Source organism: Chiloscyllium punctatum, chromosome 40 (assembly GCF_047496795.1).
Source record: "Chiloscyllium punctatum isolate Juve2018m chromosome 40, sChiPun1.3, whole genome shotgun sequence".
Lineage (NCBI taxonomy): Eukaryota > Metazoa > Chordata > Chondrichthyes > Orectolobiformes > Hemiscylliidae > Chiloscyllium > Chiloscyllium punctatum.
Genome location: NC_092778.1, coordinates 53,731,999 through 53,749,169, shown reverse-complemented (window position 1 = coordinate 53,749,169; position 17,171 = coordinate 53,731,999). Strand labels below are relative to the sequence as shown.

General features: G+C 39.0%; 1 protein-coding gene across 2 annotated transcripts in view; it reads left to right on the top strand.

Annotated features, from left to right (window-relative positions):
- Positions 1–100: 100 nt before the first annotated feature.
- LOC140464618 (RNA exonuclease 5-like) overlaps positions 101–17,171 on the top strand; it is a 47,432-nt gene continuing 30,361 nt past the window's right edge. For both annotated transcript variants that reach the window (XM_072559921.1, XM_072559919.1), the window contains exons 1-9: positions 101–209; positions 5,807–6,082; positions 8,077–8,192; positions 9,222–9,348; positions 11,130–11,223; positions 11,768–11,935; positions 12,367–12,455; positions 15,035–15,150; positions 16,945–17,083. In XM_072559921.1, coding sequence (XP_072416022.1) covers positions 5,939–6,082; positions 8,077–8,192; positions 9,222–9,348; positions 11,130–11,223; positions 11,768–11,935; positions 12,367–12,455; positions 15,035–15,150; positions 16,945–17,083 — 993 coding nt within the window. In that variant the 5' untranslated portion in view covers positions 101–209; positions 5,807–5,938. The remainder of the gene's footprint in view (positions 210–5,806; positions 6,083–8,076; positions 8,193–9,221; positions 9,349–11,129; positions 11,224–11,767; positions 11,936–12,366; positions 12,456–15,034; positions 15,151–16,944; positions 17,084–17,171) is intronic.

Genomic DNA, 17,171 nt, shown 5'->3' with positions numbered 1-17,171 from the left:
GGGGCTTGATTGAGTAGTGCGAGATCTCATTGAGGCGGCTCCGTGATGGGGCGGGGTCTCAGGGGGGTGGGGCTTCGTGGCGATGGGCAGGGCTATCGATGGTGAGTGTGACGTGATGACGCACCGCGCATGGACGTTTCGCGCTCTGCCGGTTAAGTCTTTCCTCTGGTGTGGGCTCCCAGTCTGTGGGTGGATCAGTGACATCCCGGGTAGGGGAATCGTGTTAGTTTATACCCGCCGCGGACTTCTCTTTTCCTTGAGTTGGCTCCTGAGGGATGGCATCGCTCCGGCCTGGTCACGTGGCGTCAATGTCCCCTCTCTCCATGGCCTGGCCTGGCCACATGGTGTCAGTTCAATGCCCCCCTCTGTCCCTGAAGTGTAAATATCTGTCTCATTTAACAGGCAATGACCCCCAGACTGCTTTCCATTAACCAGTTATTGGCCTCCTATTAATAAGCAGGTAGCTTCTCTTCACTTGTCCATGAGAGCTTTGAGTAAAGACAAGTGGCATCACAGCCAAGCCCCATGTGAACAGAACCTGGTCTGTGTAGAGTTTCTGTAAAGACCCTGGAATGGGTTGTCAGAATCCATGGGAATTTATCATCTCTCACACTGGGGCACAATTGTAACATCTCAGCAGCAGTCCTAACTGAAATCAGTAAACCATTGTGGTGAATTTAATTTATTTTATTTACTCTTGAGACATGGATGCTACTGGCTGACCAGAATTTATTTTGAGATTGAAGTAGTGTCCTTGCAGTCTTTGTGGTCACGGTGTAGCATCTGAATAATTAAGATTGCGTTGAGATGGCTGGATGAATAGCTAAAGTATATTTCTGGTGTTGGCTTTCTCGCTGATAGCTGAATCCACTGTTAAGTATTGGGATTCAAAGAAGGGGCATCCTTTTGCGTTGTATACCACGTTCCAGCATGAGTTCACATCTTAAAAAAAGGATTACTTTAATAATTCCAGTTCTGATATGTTAGTCTTGCCATCACAAAATATATGTCTATCAGAATTTATTAGACTTATTTAGTAATCATTTTTCCTCATTAACCAGCTCCCCAACGTGATTGTTTTTTGCTATTTTGACAAATATTCAGCCTTATATTGCCAAATCTGTCACGAGTTAGATGGTTGAGGGATTGCTGCACTAATAATATGCCATCTTTCAGAAAAGATGCTAAGTTTCTGTCAGTGCTGTTAGATGTACATAAAAGTAAAGACAAGTGGCATCACAGCCAAGCCCATGGCACTATTTTGAAATTCAATAGGGGAGTTCTCCTTGTCCATCAATCCTCAACCAACCTCATATAAAAGTTTGTCATTTAGATTAATGATTTCAATGAGAATACATGAGACATGGTTAGTATGTTTGCACATTTCACCAAAATTGGTGGTATAGTGGACAGTGAAGAAGGTTATCTAAGATTACAAAGAGATCTTGATCAATTGGACTAATGGGCTGAGGAGTAGCAGTTGGAGTTTAGTTTGGATAGATGTGAGGTATTGCATTTTGGTAATACAAACAAAAACAGGGCTTCTACAATTAACGGTAGGCCCCTGGGTAATGTTGTAGAATAGAGAGACCTAGGGGTTCAGGTACATATTTCTTTGAAATTTGCATCACAAGTAGGGTGTTTAAGAAGGTGTTTAGCACATTTTCCTTCATAGCTCAGACCTTTGAGCATAGCAATTGGCACATCATGTTGAGATTGTATGGGACATTCGTGAGGCCTCTTCTGGAGTACTGTGTGCAGTTCTGGTCTACCTGTTATTGGAAGGATAATTATTATTGGAGAGGATTGGGAAACAATTCACCAGGATGTTGTTTGGAATGGAAGCTTGAGATGTAAAAATAGACTGGAAAGATTGGAACTTTTTCACTGCAGCGTAGGAGTTTCAGGGGTGACTTTTTTGATGTTTATACAATCATGAGGATCATCAATAAATTGAATGACAAGGGTCTTTTCCCTAGGGTGGATGAGTTAAAAACAAAGGGCATATTTTTCTGGTGATAGGAAAAAGATTTAAAAAGGACATTAAGAGCAACTTTTGTACAAAGAAAGTGATTTGTGTATGGAATGAACTTTCACAGAAAGTGATGGATGCACGTTCAGTTACAATATTTAAAATGCATTTATATAGGTTCATGAGCAGGAAGGTTTGGAGGGATATGGGCCAAGCACAGGTAGGTGGGACTGGTTTCATTTGGGAACATGATCAGTGTGGAGTCATTAGACTAAAGGATCTGTTTCCATGCTGTATGATTCTCACATTGCTGCTTATTGGAGCATCCTTTATCCAAATTAGCTGTCACATTTTATATGTTACAACAGTCAGAACTGGCTCTACAATAGAGTTATTCAGGGAAGCACCCTGGGCCCCATGTTGGGACTGTAGCCAAGTTGGGGGTGGATGTGTGTGGGTGGTGATGTGGGGCCAGTAGCCAGGGTGGGGATGACCTTTGAAAAGGTAAGTGTGCCACTGCTGGACTTTGTGTTGAATTTAGCTGGAGTTTGTGTTGCTGTACTTGTACAGGACCTTGGTGCGATCATGTCTGGAGTATTGTGTGCAGTTTTTATCTCCTTATCTGAGGATGGATGTTCTGGCAACGTAGGGAGTGCAACGAAGGTTTACCGGACCAATTCCTGGTATGATAGGGCTGACGTGGACAGAGAGGCTGGATCGATTTAGGACTGTATTCACTGGAGTTTAGAAGAACACGGGGAATCTCATAAAATTCTGACAGAGTAAACACAGATAAACATTTCTGATGATCTGGGAATCCTGATCCAAGGGCCACAATCGAAGGATATAAAGTAGAACATTTAGGTCTGATATGAGGGAAATTTCTTCACCAAAGAAGTGGTGACCCTGCGGAATTCTCAGCGACAGAAAGTAGTTGAGACCAAAGCATTAACTGATTACATGAAGGAGTTAGATATAGTTCTTAGGGCTAAAGGTATTAAAGGGAATGGGGAGAAAGCAGGTACAGGGTGCTTAGTTGGATGATGTCTGTGATCATATTGAATAGTAGAGTATTCTCAAAGGGCAGAATGGCCTACTCCTGCTCTCACCTTCTTTGTTTCTGGTTTTGTGTGAAGACAGCAAAATATCATTAACACAAGTGAGGAATGATGCAAATGACAGAAAAGCTGTAAAGCTCAGTGGAATTGAGAGAGACTAAGTGTGACTTGCCCCACAACGAAAGGGGCTATAACCCCCCCCACCTCTCCCCCCCCCCCCCCCCGCCCCCGATGGCTCTGACAGCAGTGACCACACTTCAAAAGGATTTCATTGGTTACAAAGTGGTTTAAGTTGTTTTGAGGCAATGGCAGGCACTATATAAATGCAAATCTTTCAAAATATTCATGTCAGATAATTGAGAGACATCAGTTCTTATCATTCTATTGTGGTGATAGGGAGAGCATGAAGGAGTAAGAGTGTAAAATTGAAATACTGAGGATGCTGGAAATCTGAAGCAAAAACAAAAATTGCTGGAAGAACTAAACAGGTTTGATACCGTTTATGGAGAGAGAAATAGAGTGAACGTTCCGAATCCAGTGTAACTTTTCTTTGGAACAGTCATTCCGAACAAGAGTCATTCTGAATTTGAGTGAGTGTAAGTTAATAAGAAATGACTGAAACTGCTCAAGTTTGGAAAGGAATACTGTTATGTTTATTGGAATCATTGTGAATTGTAAGGTTTGCACATATCAACTGCTTATTTTTTTCAGGATTACTTTATTAATATATTGAGATTGTATTACAAAAAATATCAGAACTTGCATTCATGTGGCACCTTTTACAAAGTAAGATGTCTCAAGCAATATTAGTGAGTTATAATCAATCCAGTGAGATATTACTTCTGAAATTAAGGATTGTCATTCTAGGACAGAGATAAAACTGTTTCTCTTGGAGATTTGTGCAACTATGGAACTCTCCCTTAGAAGGTGGAGTCATTGAACACTTTTAATATTTTACAATATAGTGTCAATATGATATCCATAAAATAAATCTGCTGGAACATAAGCAATTGCAGTGTTTGTACCTTAATGATGATCCCAATGAACATATCAGTATTCCCTTTCAAATTTGAATACTTTCAGTCATTTCTTATCAACTTTTAAGGCAGAGCTAAATAGATCCTTGTTAGATAAGGGACTGAAAGTTATTGGTGGTAGACAGGAATGTGGAATGCAGAACACAAACAAATCAGCAAAGATTTTATTGAATGATGAGCAGGTGTGAATAGCCACACTGTCTACTTATGCTCCTAATTTGTGTGTTCTTTTGTATGACACTAGAGTCATAGAAATGTACAACATGGAAACAGACCCTCTGGTCCAACTCATCCATGCTGATCAGATATCCTAACCTAATCGAGTCCCATTTGCCAGCACCTAGCCCATATCCTTGTAAGCCCTTCTTATTCACATACCCATCCAACTGTCTTTTAATTGCTGTAATTGTACCAGCCTCCACCACTTCCTCTGGCAGCGCATTCTATACACGCACCACCCTCTGCGTGAAAAAGTTGCTCCTCAGGTCCCTTTTATATCCTTTCCCTCTCACCCTAAACCTATGCCCTCTAGTTCTGGACTCCCCAACCCCAGGGAAAATACCTTGTCTATTTATCTTATCCATGCCCCTCATGATTTTATGAACCTCTATAAGGTCACCCCTCAGCCTCCGACGCTCCAGGGAAAACAGCCCTAGCCTATTCAGCTTCTCTGTATAGCTCAAATCCTCCAACCTTGGCAACACCCTTGTAAGTCTTTTCTGAACCCTTTCATGTTTCACAACATCCTTCCAATAGGAAGGAGACCAGAATTGCATGCAATATTCCAACAGTGGCCTATCCAGTGTCCTATACAGCTGCAATATAACCTCCCAACCCCTGTACTCAATGCTCTGACCAATAAAGGAAAGTATACCAAACTCTTTCTTCAGTATCCTATTTACCTGCAAATCTCAAGGAACTATGAACCTCCATTCCAAGGTCTCTTTGTTCAGCAACACTCCCCAGGACCTTACCATTAAGTATATAAGTCCTGCTCTGATTTGCTTTTCCAAAATGCAGCACCTTGCATTTATCTAAACTCCATCTGCCACTCCTCAGCCCATTGACCCATCTGATCATGATCCTGTTGTACTATGTGGTAACCGTCTTCGCTGTCCACTAAACCTCCAATTTTGGTGTCATCTTCAAAATTACTAACTATACCTCTTATAGTCACATTCAAATAATTTATATAAATGAAGAAAAGTAGTGGACCCAGCACCGATCCTTTTGTGGCACTCCACTGGTCACAGGCCTCCAGTCTGAAAAGCAACCTTCCAACATCAGCCTTTGTCTTCTACCTTCGAGCCAGTTCTGTATCCAAAAGGCTAACCTTGCTAACCAATCCATCATGAGGAACCTTGTTGAACGCCTTACTGAAGTCCATTTGGATAACATCCACTGCTCTGCCCTCATCAATTGTCTTTGTTATTTCTTCAGAAAACTCAATCAAGTTAGCGAGTCACGATTTCCCACACACGCAAAGCCATGCTGACTATCTCTATTCAGTCCATTCCTTTCCAAAGACATGTAAATTCTGTCCCTAAGGATTCCCCCCAACAACTTTCCCACCGCCGACGGCAGGCTCACTTGTCTTATTGTTCCCTGGCTTTCCTTACCACCCTTCTTTAATAGTGGCACCACATTAGCCATTTAACTGACTTATTGTACAGTAAGTGAAATTGATAAATACTTGTTTTAATATTAGTCACTAACATATTTTGTTTTACCTTTTACAGATACAAGGAATTTTAAAAACAAATACATAAATGTGATGGGCTGCCAACCAGACGAGTGGATCTTTTCCTCGTAGTTAAGCTGCTGGCAGTATTGTTATTTCTTCCTATTGTTGCAATTGTAAGATTTATCAGATGGCTGATGATGCCAAAAGACTGTGTAAACGAAAGAGAGCAGGAGAAAATGGTACAGAGGAAATAAAGAAGAAGGCAGCCAAAATCCAAAATAGGACCACTGTGGAAAGTGACATTAGACAAAGCAGCCAAATTCACCCAAAGGTAAAGAAACTAAAAACATAGGTCATTACGTGACTGGTCAAATTCAAAATGTTTGCCATTGTGAACTGAATTAGAACTTTCATATTATTCCCATGGCACAACAATCATGGAAACTGAAGTGAAAAGCATACTTGACCAGTTTGGCACAGATTGTCTAGAATTGCCGACAGAATGGATTAATTGAGTGTGAAATATATTGGTCAGCTATCCATCTTTCTTTTCAGGGAGTGTGCTATGGTGTGCAGTTTGCTCTGCACTGATTGGCTTCCGCAGTTCGCTCTTTTGCTAGGGGGAGAATGGTTATACATTGTTACTATAGTTCAACTAGTAATCCAGAGGTTGAACCTCATGGTCTGCAGGCAAGGGTTCAACTCATCCAAAAACAGGTGAAATTTGAATTCAGTTAATTCTTGCGATGTGGAATTTTTTTTGACTACACTCCAAATGTACTTCATGATAGTAAAGAGCTTTGAAGCATCCAGTGGTTGTGACAAGTGCTATCTAAATTCCAGTTTTTCTTTAAAACTCTTCCCATTATTTCCAAACCAGGTGCTCTCTCTACTGTTTCACTTCCTCTCAATCTCTAACTTTGTTCATTTTACTCCTTAAACTGCTTAGGCCTCAGCTCTAGAGTTCACCCATACCAGTCAGATTTTAATAAACAAGTTAAAAACTGTAATGAAAGAAAAAGCTGCTGGAGATTGAAATAAGAACAGGAAGTGCTGGAAAAACCCAGCAGGCTGGTAGCATCTGTGGAAGAGAGACAGAATTGATGTTTCATGTTGATTATGTCTCTGCTTTGAAGTCTTTGAAGAAGATTCATAATAGATTTGAAATGTGAATGTTGTTTCTGTCTCTACAGAAACTGCCAGTGGAGGTGAGTTTTTCCAGCACTTTCATTTTATACCTGAAATACTATTTCTGAACAAACATTTTGGTTATACAGCAAACTTATGAACCAGTCCTCTCTAATCTGGCAAAATTAAATACTGCAAATACCAGATGTTTACTGTATTATCACAGTCTTCGCGATGTCCAAGTAGTCAGCTGAAGGTGTGAGTGAGAAGGCTATCTGCCAGTGAGTTTTGTTTAAGGCAAAGTTGTATTATTATTTAAATGATTTATGCTGTAAAAAAAGCATAACAGTATTGTGTATACCCGCTGCACTACGTTTCTATTAGTGTGTGTTTTTACTGATTGTGTGGATCTCTTCATCCTCCGGAATATTTGATTCTCTGATACACTCTTGGTCCCGTAGGTGCCAGTAAATAAAAAGTTTGCTGTATTCTGTAGCACCTTAGGTTGTTTCACTATTACAGATGCTATTTAAATTTAATCTATTCTTGGTATGACACCTTGCTACTTAGTTGCACAAAACTGGCTTTCTTGAATGCAAAATGATCTCATCTTCATTACATTTAACAGTAAGTTCTAAAATAAACAGCCTGTGAAAGTCATGATTGAAATCCTTTGTGGTCACAATCTTATTATTTTATAAATAAACACATAAGTAAAGGTGTGATTTTTTTTTTCTTCAAAGATTACTTCAGTTATTGAAACGCTGTTTCTACCTCTATTATTTTAAATCATAATTAGAAATAGATTCTTTTTGTTAAGTTCAGGGCAGTGTTTATTTGTGGTTTCTTTTGATAGTATATTTTCAACTGGTCACCCCCTTTATGCCTACTTGCATCCTGCAGTTTTTGATTAGGAGCTACAGGGTTTCTAGAGGATTCATGTGCCCTGCTTTATTGAACTATGTCTTAGCCTCTGTTTGCACCTCCCATGCTGGAATAGCTGAGATCAGTCTGAAGGCAGCATTAGGAAACATGGGCATGACCTCAGGCTTTGTGAAGCAGTGTTTCACCTTTTTAGAATAAAATCTTGTATGTTCTTTATGTAGCACAGTCAAATAATTAAGTCATTCTTTTGAAAATGGTCCTAGAGTGCTGTTCCACAACAATAACCTTGTTTCTTTTGGATTTGTTTTATAGCGTGTTCCTGTTTTCACCATCAATCCAGAAAGCAACCCCTGTGCCATTACTTATGAGCAACTCTGTGGGCTAATAAACTATGCTGTATTGGGAGAAGTGAGAAGTTCTCTTCCCAGGTAGTGTATGTTAGATGCTTGTGGTCAATTCTGCACCACTCTGTCATAGTGAGAGTCCCCTATCATGGGGGCTTTGACTGGTTTTCTTTCAGCTGAGCTAGCATCTCACCTTCTGTGCCGTTCCCTCGGTCTTTCATGACTTGTACTGGAGTGCGGAGTTTTTCATTTTCCCACAGCCCCACATGCAGTAAGTCTCTCTCTTTCTTTGTATAAAATTGTTTCCCAATTTCCTGTAAAATAATTGTGGTATTTATACATTAGTCCATACCAAGAAATCTAGTAAAAATTATGGATATAAACAGTGTTTTCTGTGCAATTTTGTGGAAGTATTTTGGATTTTCACAGACCTGGCACAATCTCAGATGTATTGTCTTTGAGAGTAACACCGCACTCGGTGAAGCATAAATGACATTGGTAAAGAGACGCATCTGAAATATTACTCGAGTGTGGTGCTGGAAAAGCACAACAGGTCAGGCACTATCCAAGGAGCAGGAGAATCGACATTTCGGGTGAAAGCCCTTCATCAGGAATGATGAAGGGGTGCTGCCTGACCTGCTGTGCTTTTCCAGCACTACATTCTCGACTCTGATCTCCAGCATCTGCAGTCCTCACTTTCTCTGTATCTGAAATATTAACCCATCTTCCTCTTTTAGAACCTGATTGACCCACCATGCATTTTGAACATGCTCTGTTTATATTTCTGAATTTGATAACCTATCCAACAGAAATCATTCATTGAATGGGAGTTTTCAGCTGTAATTTGTAGACGTTGAACAAAGCAAAGATACTAAATACAGAATATTTGGGGTTGTGAAACAGATGGCTATTTGTCTGAGGCTGCAGACCTCACAACCTTTGTGCATGAAATTGTATGTATAAAGCAATGCTCTTGATTGATCAGCAAGTCAGATAAAGATACTTTTCTCTTTTAGTCAAGGTCTTTGTCTTAATGTGCAGCTTCTGAGGATATTCCAAATGGCCAGGTGTTTGACTATAAGAGGGTGTTTTAGTGCCATTTTCTTTCTACAGCTGGTGCCAAGTTCACAACCAGAAAGAACTTAAAGGAGTAGCAGTGATTATTCTACATGGAGTGAGTCAGATGCACTTCTACAGATACTACCTCCAATTTAAGCACCTGAAGAAAAGGTTTAGATTTGTAAGTTTACTGTTTCAGTTATTGTATTTAGAAATCTATTTTACGATAACCATATATCCTGACCCATTTGACCCAGAGAATTAACATCTAAGGTGGGCTGTTCAATGTAGTTGGAAAATGTCCTGCTGGAAAAGCACAGCTGGTCAAGCAGCATCCGAGGAGCAGGGTATAAGATCTTCATCTGGAATGTGTTGCTGTTTCAAGCATAAGCCCTTAATCAGAAATGTCCAATGTAGCTGGTCTGTGCTGGTGTTTATACTCCAAAGCAACCTCTCCCACTCTGATGATCTCTTCTCACCCTGCCACCTTCCATTCTCCCTCACATTAATCCTTTAAAAGGTATCACTTCAACTACTCTGTGTCGCAACAAGTACCATAATTCTTATTTTTATCTGAAGAAGTTATTTTTTATGTCTATTATGTTGTATTTTTTAAAAATTAAGCTGTTAGATATCGTTCTTGTTTATTTATCTTGTGTTTTTGAATATTTTTGCTGAAGTAGTGGTCCATGGTAATATTGGTGATGTTCACTTAGTTATGGAAATTGACAGGGCAAGAAAGTTGATCACAAGTCTACTCTGAATTTGTGGTTCTGTTATTGAACTTCTCATCCACTTGTATTGCATTGCAATGAATGTGTCACTCTGTCTGTGTTAGTGTTTTGGGGCAGATGGTGGCGTAGTGATAATGTCATTGGACTTGTAATCCAGACACCCAGGCTAATATTCTAGGGACATGGCAGATGGTAAAATTTGAATCCAGTAAAAGCTAGCTTAATAGCAACCATTTAAACACTCTTAATTGTTTTGAAAAATCATCGGTTTCACTAAGATTCTTTAGGGAAGGGAAACTGCCATTCTTAACATGGTCTGGCCTACCTCTGACTCCAGACTACAGTAATGTGGTTGTCTCTTAAGTGCCTCTGAGCAGTGAGGAATCGGTATTAAATGCTGGCCTAGCGTCCACATCCCAGGAACAAATATGGAAAAATATACAGCCTCACTGACCTGATCTTGCTTTGGCCAGCTTCAGTATATTTGGAGAAAGGGATTTCTCACCAGTTCACAGGTCACAACTTCAAGAAAACATGAGTTTCCTTGTTTCCTAGGTGCTTGGGAAGCCAAGGACTTGACCTTGAACTCCATTCCCTTCCCAAAAACCCCCACCTCACCATGTTAAAGATTGACCAGCTGAACTGTCTGTAAACTCTACTTTGTCCCATTGGAACCATATGCAAATGATATAAATGAGTTATAAGACATGAGCTGCATTCAAGTGAATCTCTCATTTACTACGACTGTCACTGCCTGTGTGCATGTGCAAGAAGTGCTTCCTTGGTGTTAACAATAACATCTATTGTGGGTCCAAACTTAGTTGCACATACAAATATTTTAAAATGAAAACAACCAGTAGGATTTCATTTGGCTAGGATGGGCAAACAATGGGTCGAAATAACTGACGGCACTTGCTGCACGCACATTCACAATGCACACATTCACATATGGTACATGACCACTTGGCCAAGACAGCTTCCTCCACTTGTGGATCTCTACAACAGCCATGAATTCCCTTCAGGAGAGAAGACTAATGAAACTAATTTGTTTATTTGAACATAAAGTTATCATGCTCTTAAAAAGAAAAATCAACTTACTACATTGATGACTATAAAACAAACAGTTTCTTGCAGAATGTCCCCAGTACCCAGTAGATGATATAAATGTTTTTGTTTATGTTCACATAGTACTGTAGCTACTATTCTTCTTCTTTCTGTTTACTTACAGAGATTTAGCCTGCCCCCTCCTTCTGATGATTTTGTGCTTCGTATTTTTGGAACTGAGAAATTACTCCCACAAGATAAAAGTCCTGTAGTGAATGGTAATGACATAACAAAATATATTTATTGCACAAAGGGACAAAATGCATGTTTTTTTCTCTGTTACTTTTGCAGCAAAACATGGGATTAAACTGATTCAATGCAATCTGCTTGGCTATTTGCTATCTGCTCACTTACCAACTGAAATGAAATACCTTTTTGATTTAAATGTGGCTTCAAATTACAAGTCTGCCTATGAACTGACCAGAGATGTGCACAAGATAGTGCATGTCCAGAACAGAACACAATGTTATATCCCTGGTTTATATTGATCTATATTGGCACACCTCTGAATAAAAGACTCTCAAACCACTTGTGGTCAAGTGAACAACTGTAGTACCCACAAAATAATATCCATAGTAGACCCAAACTTAGTTGTATGTATAAATATTTTCAAATCAAATATAAATATTTTTTGGGCTTAAAGTAGGGACGGGATAGATTGCAAAGTGTGGAGATTAGGGATGCAAAACAAAAAGCTGCACTTTATAGCAAATGCTGTTCAGTTAGGAAGAATGTACTAACAAATTTAACTGTTCATTTCAGGCAGCTCTGCAGTAAATGGTCATTGTCTTATGACAGAGAATAATAACTGCAAATCATCAGATGTTGACAATCATCCCATCATCATTAAATATGGCAGAAACAAACAAGGCTTAACCAGTTTTTTGTTGACTGAAGATGAGTTGATAAAGAATGATTATCCTGTTGCAGGTCAGTTACAGTCACCTGAACACACCTTCACCGTGTTAATCGTTCAGTTGAAACTGTACCTTAAGTACATTTTTGACACTTCTATTTTTGTTCTAACTACTTCAGTTCTGTATTTAGACAGCCTTCATAATTAAACGCATATCACCTTGTGCCTTTGAGATTACCTTCACTGGAATTTGATCACTAGATATATTTTTTTGGTGACTTGATCAAGGTAACAGAAAAAAACCTGTCTATAAATTGCTTCAGCTATTGAGTCCATTCTCTGTTTCTTTCTAATAGAAAGGTGTTGGATGATAAGAATTATTGGTTGGTTTTAACTGTTTGATTATGTTGCATCAATGTATACTGTGGTTGTAAAAATGGCTTTATTTTGCTATTTTGGTAGTGTGACCACTGTACTCCTTGCTTGCTTTTTCAAAATATATTAGGTACTCCTCATTCAGAAGGATTTATCCAAAGTGGGTGCACAGCTAAAGTAACTAACAACAGTCCATTGTTGGGCCTAGACTGTGAAATGGTAAGTTAATTCTCCTGTTTAAAGTCCACTGGAGTTAAAAATTGTAAGTTGAAGCAAGAGGAATGTAGAATGTTTGGGCCAAGTTACAAGCGAATGTAAGGCTGTGGTATTACAAACTACCTGCAAGTCCAGACTTCTGGACTAACTTGTACAGTGTTATTTCTCTCTTTGCTACTTACAGCATATAATATAGATAATTTGCTGTATTGGTCACACGAAGAAAAACCTTACCTAACATTAGATTTTAGAGAGAACACTGCACTAATTTTTTTTTTAGATTGCTTACAGTGTGGAAACAGGCCCTTCGGTCCAACAAGTCCACACTGACCCGCTGAAGCACAACCCACCCAGAGCCATTCCCCTACATTTACCCCTTCAACTAACACTACGGGCAAATTAGCATGCCAACTCACCTAACCTGCACATTTTTTTTTGGACTATGAGAGTCAACCTAAAGCATGCATTTTTCTGCCTCCCGGGGTGTATAAATTGAACTATTACTTCAGTTTTTTAATCATAGGAAAGCTAGCTATTAGAGAATATTAGATACTGATATCTAAATATAGAGTGATTATACAGCAAATGGAGGTGATTGCTGGTAGAATTTAAGTTCAGTAAAACTCTAAAATTAAAAATCTAATGATGACCATAAAAACATTGTTGATTGTTGGGAAAAGCCCATTTAGTTCACTAATGTCCTTTAGGGGAGGAAACTGCCATCCTTACCCGCTCTGGCATGCAGGTGACTCGAGAGCAGCAAAGTGGTTGACAATAAATGCTCTCCTAGCCAGTGATGCCCATGTCCAGTGAATAAAAAAAATACTTAACCTGACACAAGTATACAGCTTATCATAGTGGTTACAATGTTTACTTTCAGTGGATGGTATTGACTCCCATTTTTATACAAAACAGTTTTAAGTCTAAAGGAAACCTTCACTGTTCCCATTGCCTAATTCCCTGAGCTGCTCTTAGGCATGGCAGTTTGTCAACTGTAACATTTACCACTCCATGCTCCTGATCACAAGTGGCATCGCTCAAGTTCTTAAAAAGGTATTGTTGTGTCCTCTGATCAGCCAACTTGTTTCATTCCACGATTGTGGTTGCCACTCATACTGCAGTTTCCATGGTTCTGTAAGACAGAATATAATAGACACTGATCATCACTGGTTAGTCCTTATTCTTTCTCATAGTTGTTGCGATTCCATGCTCATTGATCTGTGGCCAGTGTTTCCACCATCATTTACTTTCTATAACCACATGTGCATTACGAGTAGGACTTAACCATGTCCTGATCCCCTTTGAACTAGGATATTGATTGGTGAATGTTAGCTTTGCAACTTTCTGCTGCCTCTACGAATTTTAAAAATGTCTTTTTGCATTGAATATGACTATATGGTATCCCCCAAATGTATGTTTTCACCTATCCAATGTAATCATGTTGTCATGCACTACCCCCCCATGTGTATTTTTATCCAAGTATTGCTTGATCTGCTTTCCTTCCCCTTTAAGCATTGGGCTAGGGCTACAAATTAGGGGACCTGCCTTAAACCAGTTTTTAAAATTATTATCTGGGACCAGGCAACATTCAGGGTAAGCAGCTATGAGGAAGTGAGGACTGCAGATGCTGGAGATCAGAGTCCAGAATGTGGTGCTAGTAAAGCACAGCAGGTCAGGCAGCATCCAAGGAGCAGGAGAATCGTCAATTCTCTTGCTCCTCGGATGCTGCCTGACTTGCTGTGCATTTCCAGTACCACACTCTCGATTCAGGGTAATCAGTTTGTTTCAAGTGCACATTATTTCAAATCACGGAATAATCATTTCATATCAACAGTCTGTGGGTTTCTTGACTCCCTGAGCAACTCTGTTTCCTGAGAGTTGACCACATTTGAAATTGCTGCTTCTTTAACTGTGGTATGAGGATTTGAAATTAAAAATGACCAGAATTGCCCCCACAACTGTGGAGGATGTGTTTTACTTGAACATCACAATGTCATTCTTACCCAGTAACTTGGATCTTTAAATCTAGGTGATTTCCACAGCCCTGTAGCTTAATTGCTGGAGTTTAGATTAATCATCAAGTCTCTCCAAACTTCTCAGTTTCTTTTTTACTCTTTGAAATTCAAATTACCTAAATGTTTGCTTCTAAATCCTGATCAGCAATATCCAAAATTAAAATAAATTCATCGTTTACTGAGAAATACAGCAGAAACCAGAATCTTCAAACTTTGCAACATTTTTAACCCCAAGGTCTGGTCAACCTAATGGAGTATTCATTGAAATTACTCCAGACATTAAAAATAAATCAATTTGTTTTGCACACATGGAATAAGAATAGCACATGCTCTTAAGGAAAGGAAACTAAGCAGCAAACTACTTTAAAACCATGCACAAGATGTGCCGCAATGAGTTAAAGCACCTTTAAGTGACATGGACACTGGCCATGAAACTACTGACACTCTTTGTCCAGCCTGACACTCTCTCCCACTCCAGAAATAGACAAAGAAATTGTCCCATCCCAGTGGTTATTCCAGAAAACTTGAAATGTGGGTAATTTATTGTATTAATTTGAATTATTCCAGTGCCTGACCACAAAAGGGAATGAGCTGACTCGTGTCTCTGTTGTCAATGCAGATGGATGTTGTGTTATGGATGAGCTGGTGAAACCAGACAACCCAATCCTCAACTACCTCACCAGGTAATGATTAAATTGTAAGATTATTAGTAGATTGTTTGTTTGACTAAAACATTGTTGGCCTGCTTAATAAATGAAATATAAAGGGACGCTTCAATATGTGCTCTTATGCATTTCATTCAAGTATTGCATTTATCCGAGTTTTGTGCCTTTTTATTGTGTGGCAGAGTTCCTGTTATGATAACATAAAGCTCTGAATATATTGTGAGAACTGGGTAGCCCAGTTTGCAGCATTTGCACATCTGTGGAAGAAGGTTGTGAGTTCAAGTCTCAATCCAGAGACCTGAGCACCAGATCAAGGCTCATACTCCAGTCAGGACGGAGAAAGTGAGGGATTGCAGATCAGAGTCGAGAGCGTGGTGCTGGAGATCAGAATCAAGAGTGCGGTGCTGGGAAAACACAGCAGGTCAGGCAGCATTCGAGGAGCAGGGGAATTGATGTTTTGGGCATAAGCCCTTCAGGATACTGCCTGTCCTGCTGTGCTTTTCCAGCATCACACTCTCGACTCTGATTCTTCAGTCAGTTCTAAAATGCAACACAATCAGAGATACTGTCTTTTAGTTGAAGTATTAAGCTGAGGTCCTGTATGCTGTCCCTTTTCAACATTAAATAATTTATAGTACAATTCCAAAGAGCATAGAAGTCTTCCATGATGTCTGAAACCAACACTCACCTCCCAACAATGTCATTTTAGAACAAATTATCTGGTGAATATTTTTATATTTATGAGACTAGCTTTGCACTCATTTGCTGTTTTTTTTTTACAATGCATGCAAAATTACTGAGTTGACCGTATAGTGCTTTAGAACACGCTGAGAAAGGCATTTCATAAATGCATGTTTTATTCTTTCCTTAGTCAAAGCTTAGTTGAGGCGTAATGGAAGAATTGCTTGCAATATTTTAGATGTAATTAGTATTATGTTGGTTCCATGACCAATTTGACTCATGATTTTGTGGACTGCATTGATTTTGACACAACTTTGAGCACCTGGTGGTACAAACAATACCTTTCTGTGTGGGTGTTTGTAATGATAATTGACAAAAGCCAAGTATGAAATTAAGGAGATTACTTCTCGAGTCAGAAACGTTACCATGTATTTTTCTAATATGGCATTAATGTGGTTTAAGAACAATGCAACATTATAATGGCACCATGAAGCATTATTGGGCCGCATTTAATTGGGAATACAGCTTTTCCACAGAATGTTCTTGGATTTTAATATGTAATATAAATAAAACCCCATTAACTCATCCACGCTTTCGGTAGAAACAGGAGGAAACTGTTGAAAATTAGATTCTGTCTGACCTTACTAATCTGCATGATTTAATATGAAGTTGAAAATTTCCCATTTTATTAAGTTGTTCTGGTGACCACATGAACTGGAATAAAATCTTTATTAGCTTGCTGCTATTTTCCTTCTAAAACTCAAACACCCCCCCCTCACAAAATGTTAACAGGAGGTTGCAATCCCAAATTGTTATAGAGTTTGGTGAGAGTTTATAAGTCTTCTTCATCTATGGACATAGTATAACCAATGAGTTGCAGCTTCAGTCCAGTGTCTCTTGTGTAGCCCTCAGATGTATGGGTTATAGTTAGATAATTATTTTTTAGAAATATGAAAATTGTTTATTTTATTGTGCTAAAGTAGAATTATAAGGCAATTAAGTGTGCATATTAAATGAAATTGCCTTTTTCTTGTATAAATATCTTGGCTAAATTCTAAGAATACAATGTATTTAAAATTTTGACATTTTACAAAATCGATGATTTGATATATGACAAATTGCACAATGCAGGTTCTCTGGAATTACGAAGACAATGCTGATGCCAGTGGAAACAAAGCTGAGGGATGTTCAAGCTAAGTTAAAGAAGCTCTTACCCAATGATGCTGTACTTGTGGGCCATTCTTTAAACAATGACTTGAAAGCTTTAAAAGTAAGAATGATATATGTCCGTGTAATTTTCTGCACACAAATGTTAGAAATGTGAATCAGCTTTTAGAACTGAGGTGAAATGTCTCTCA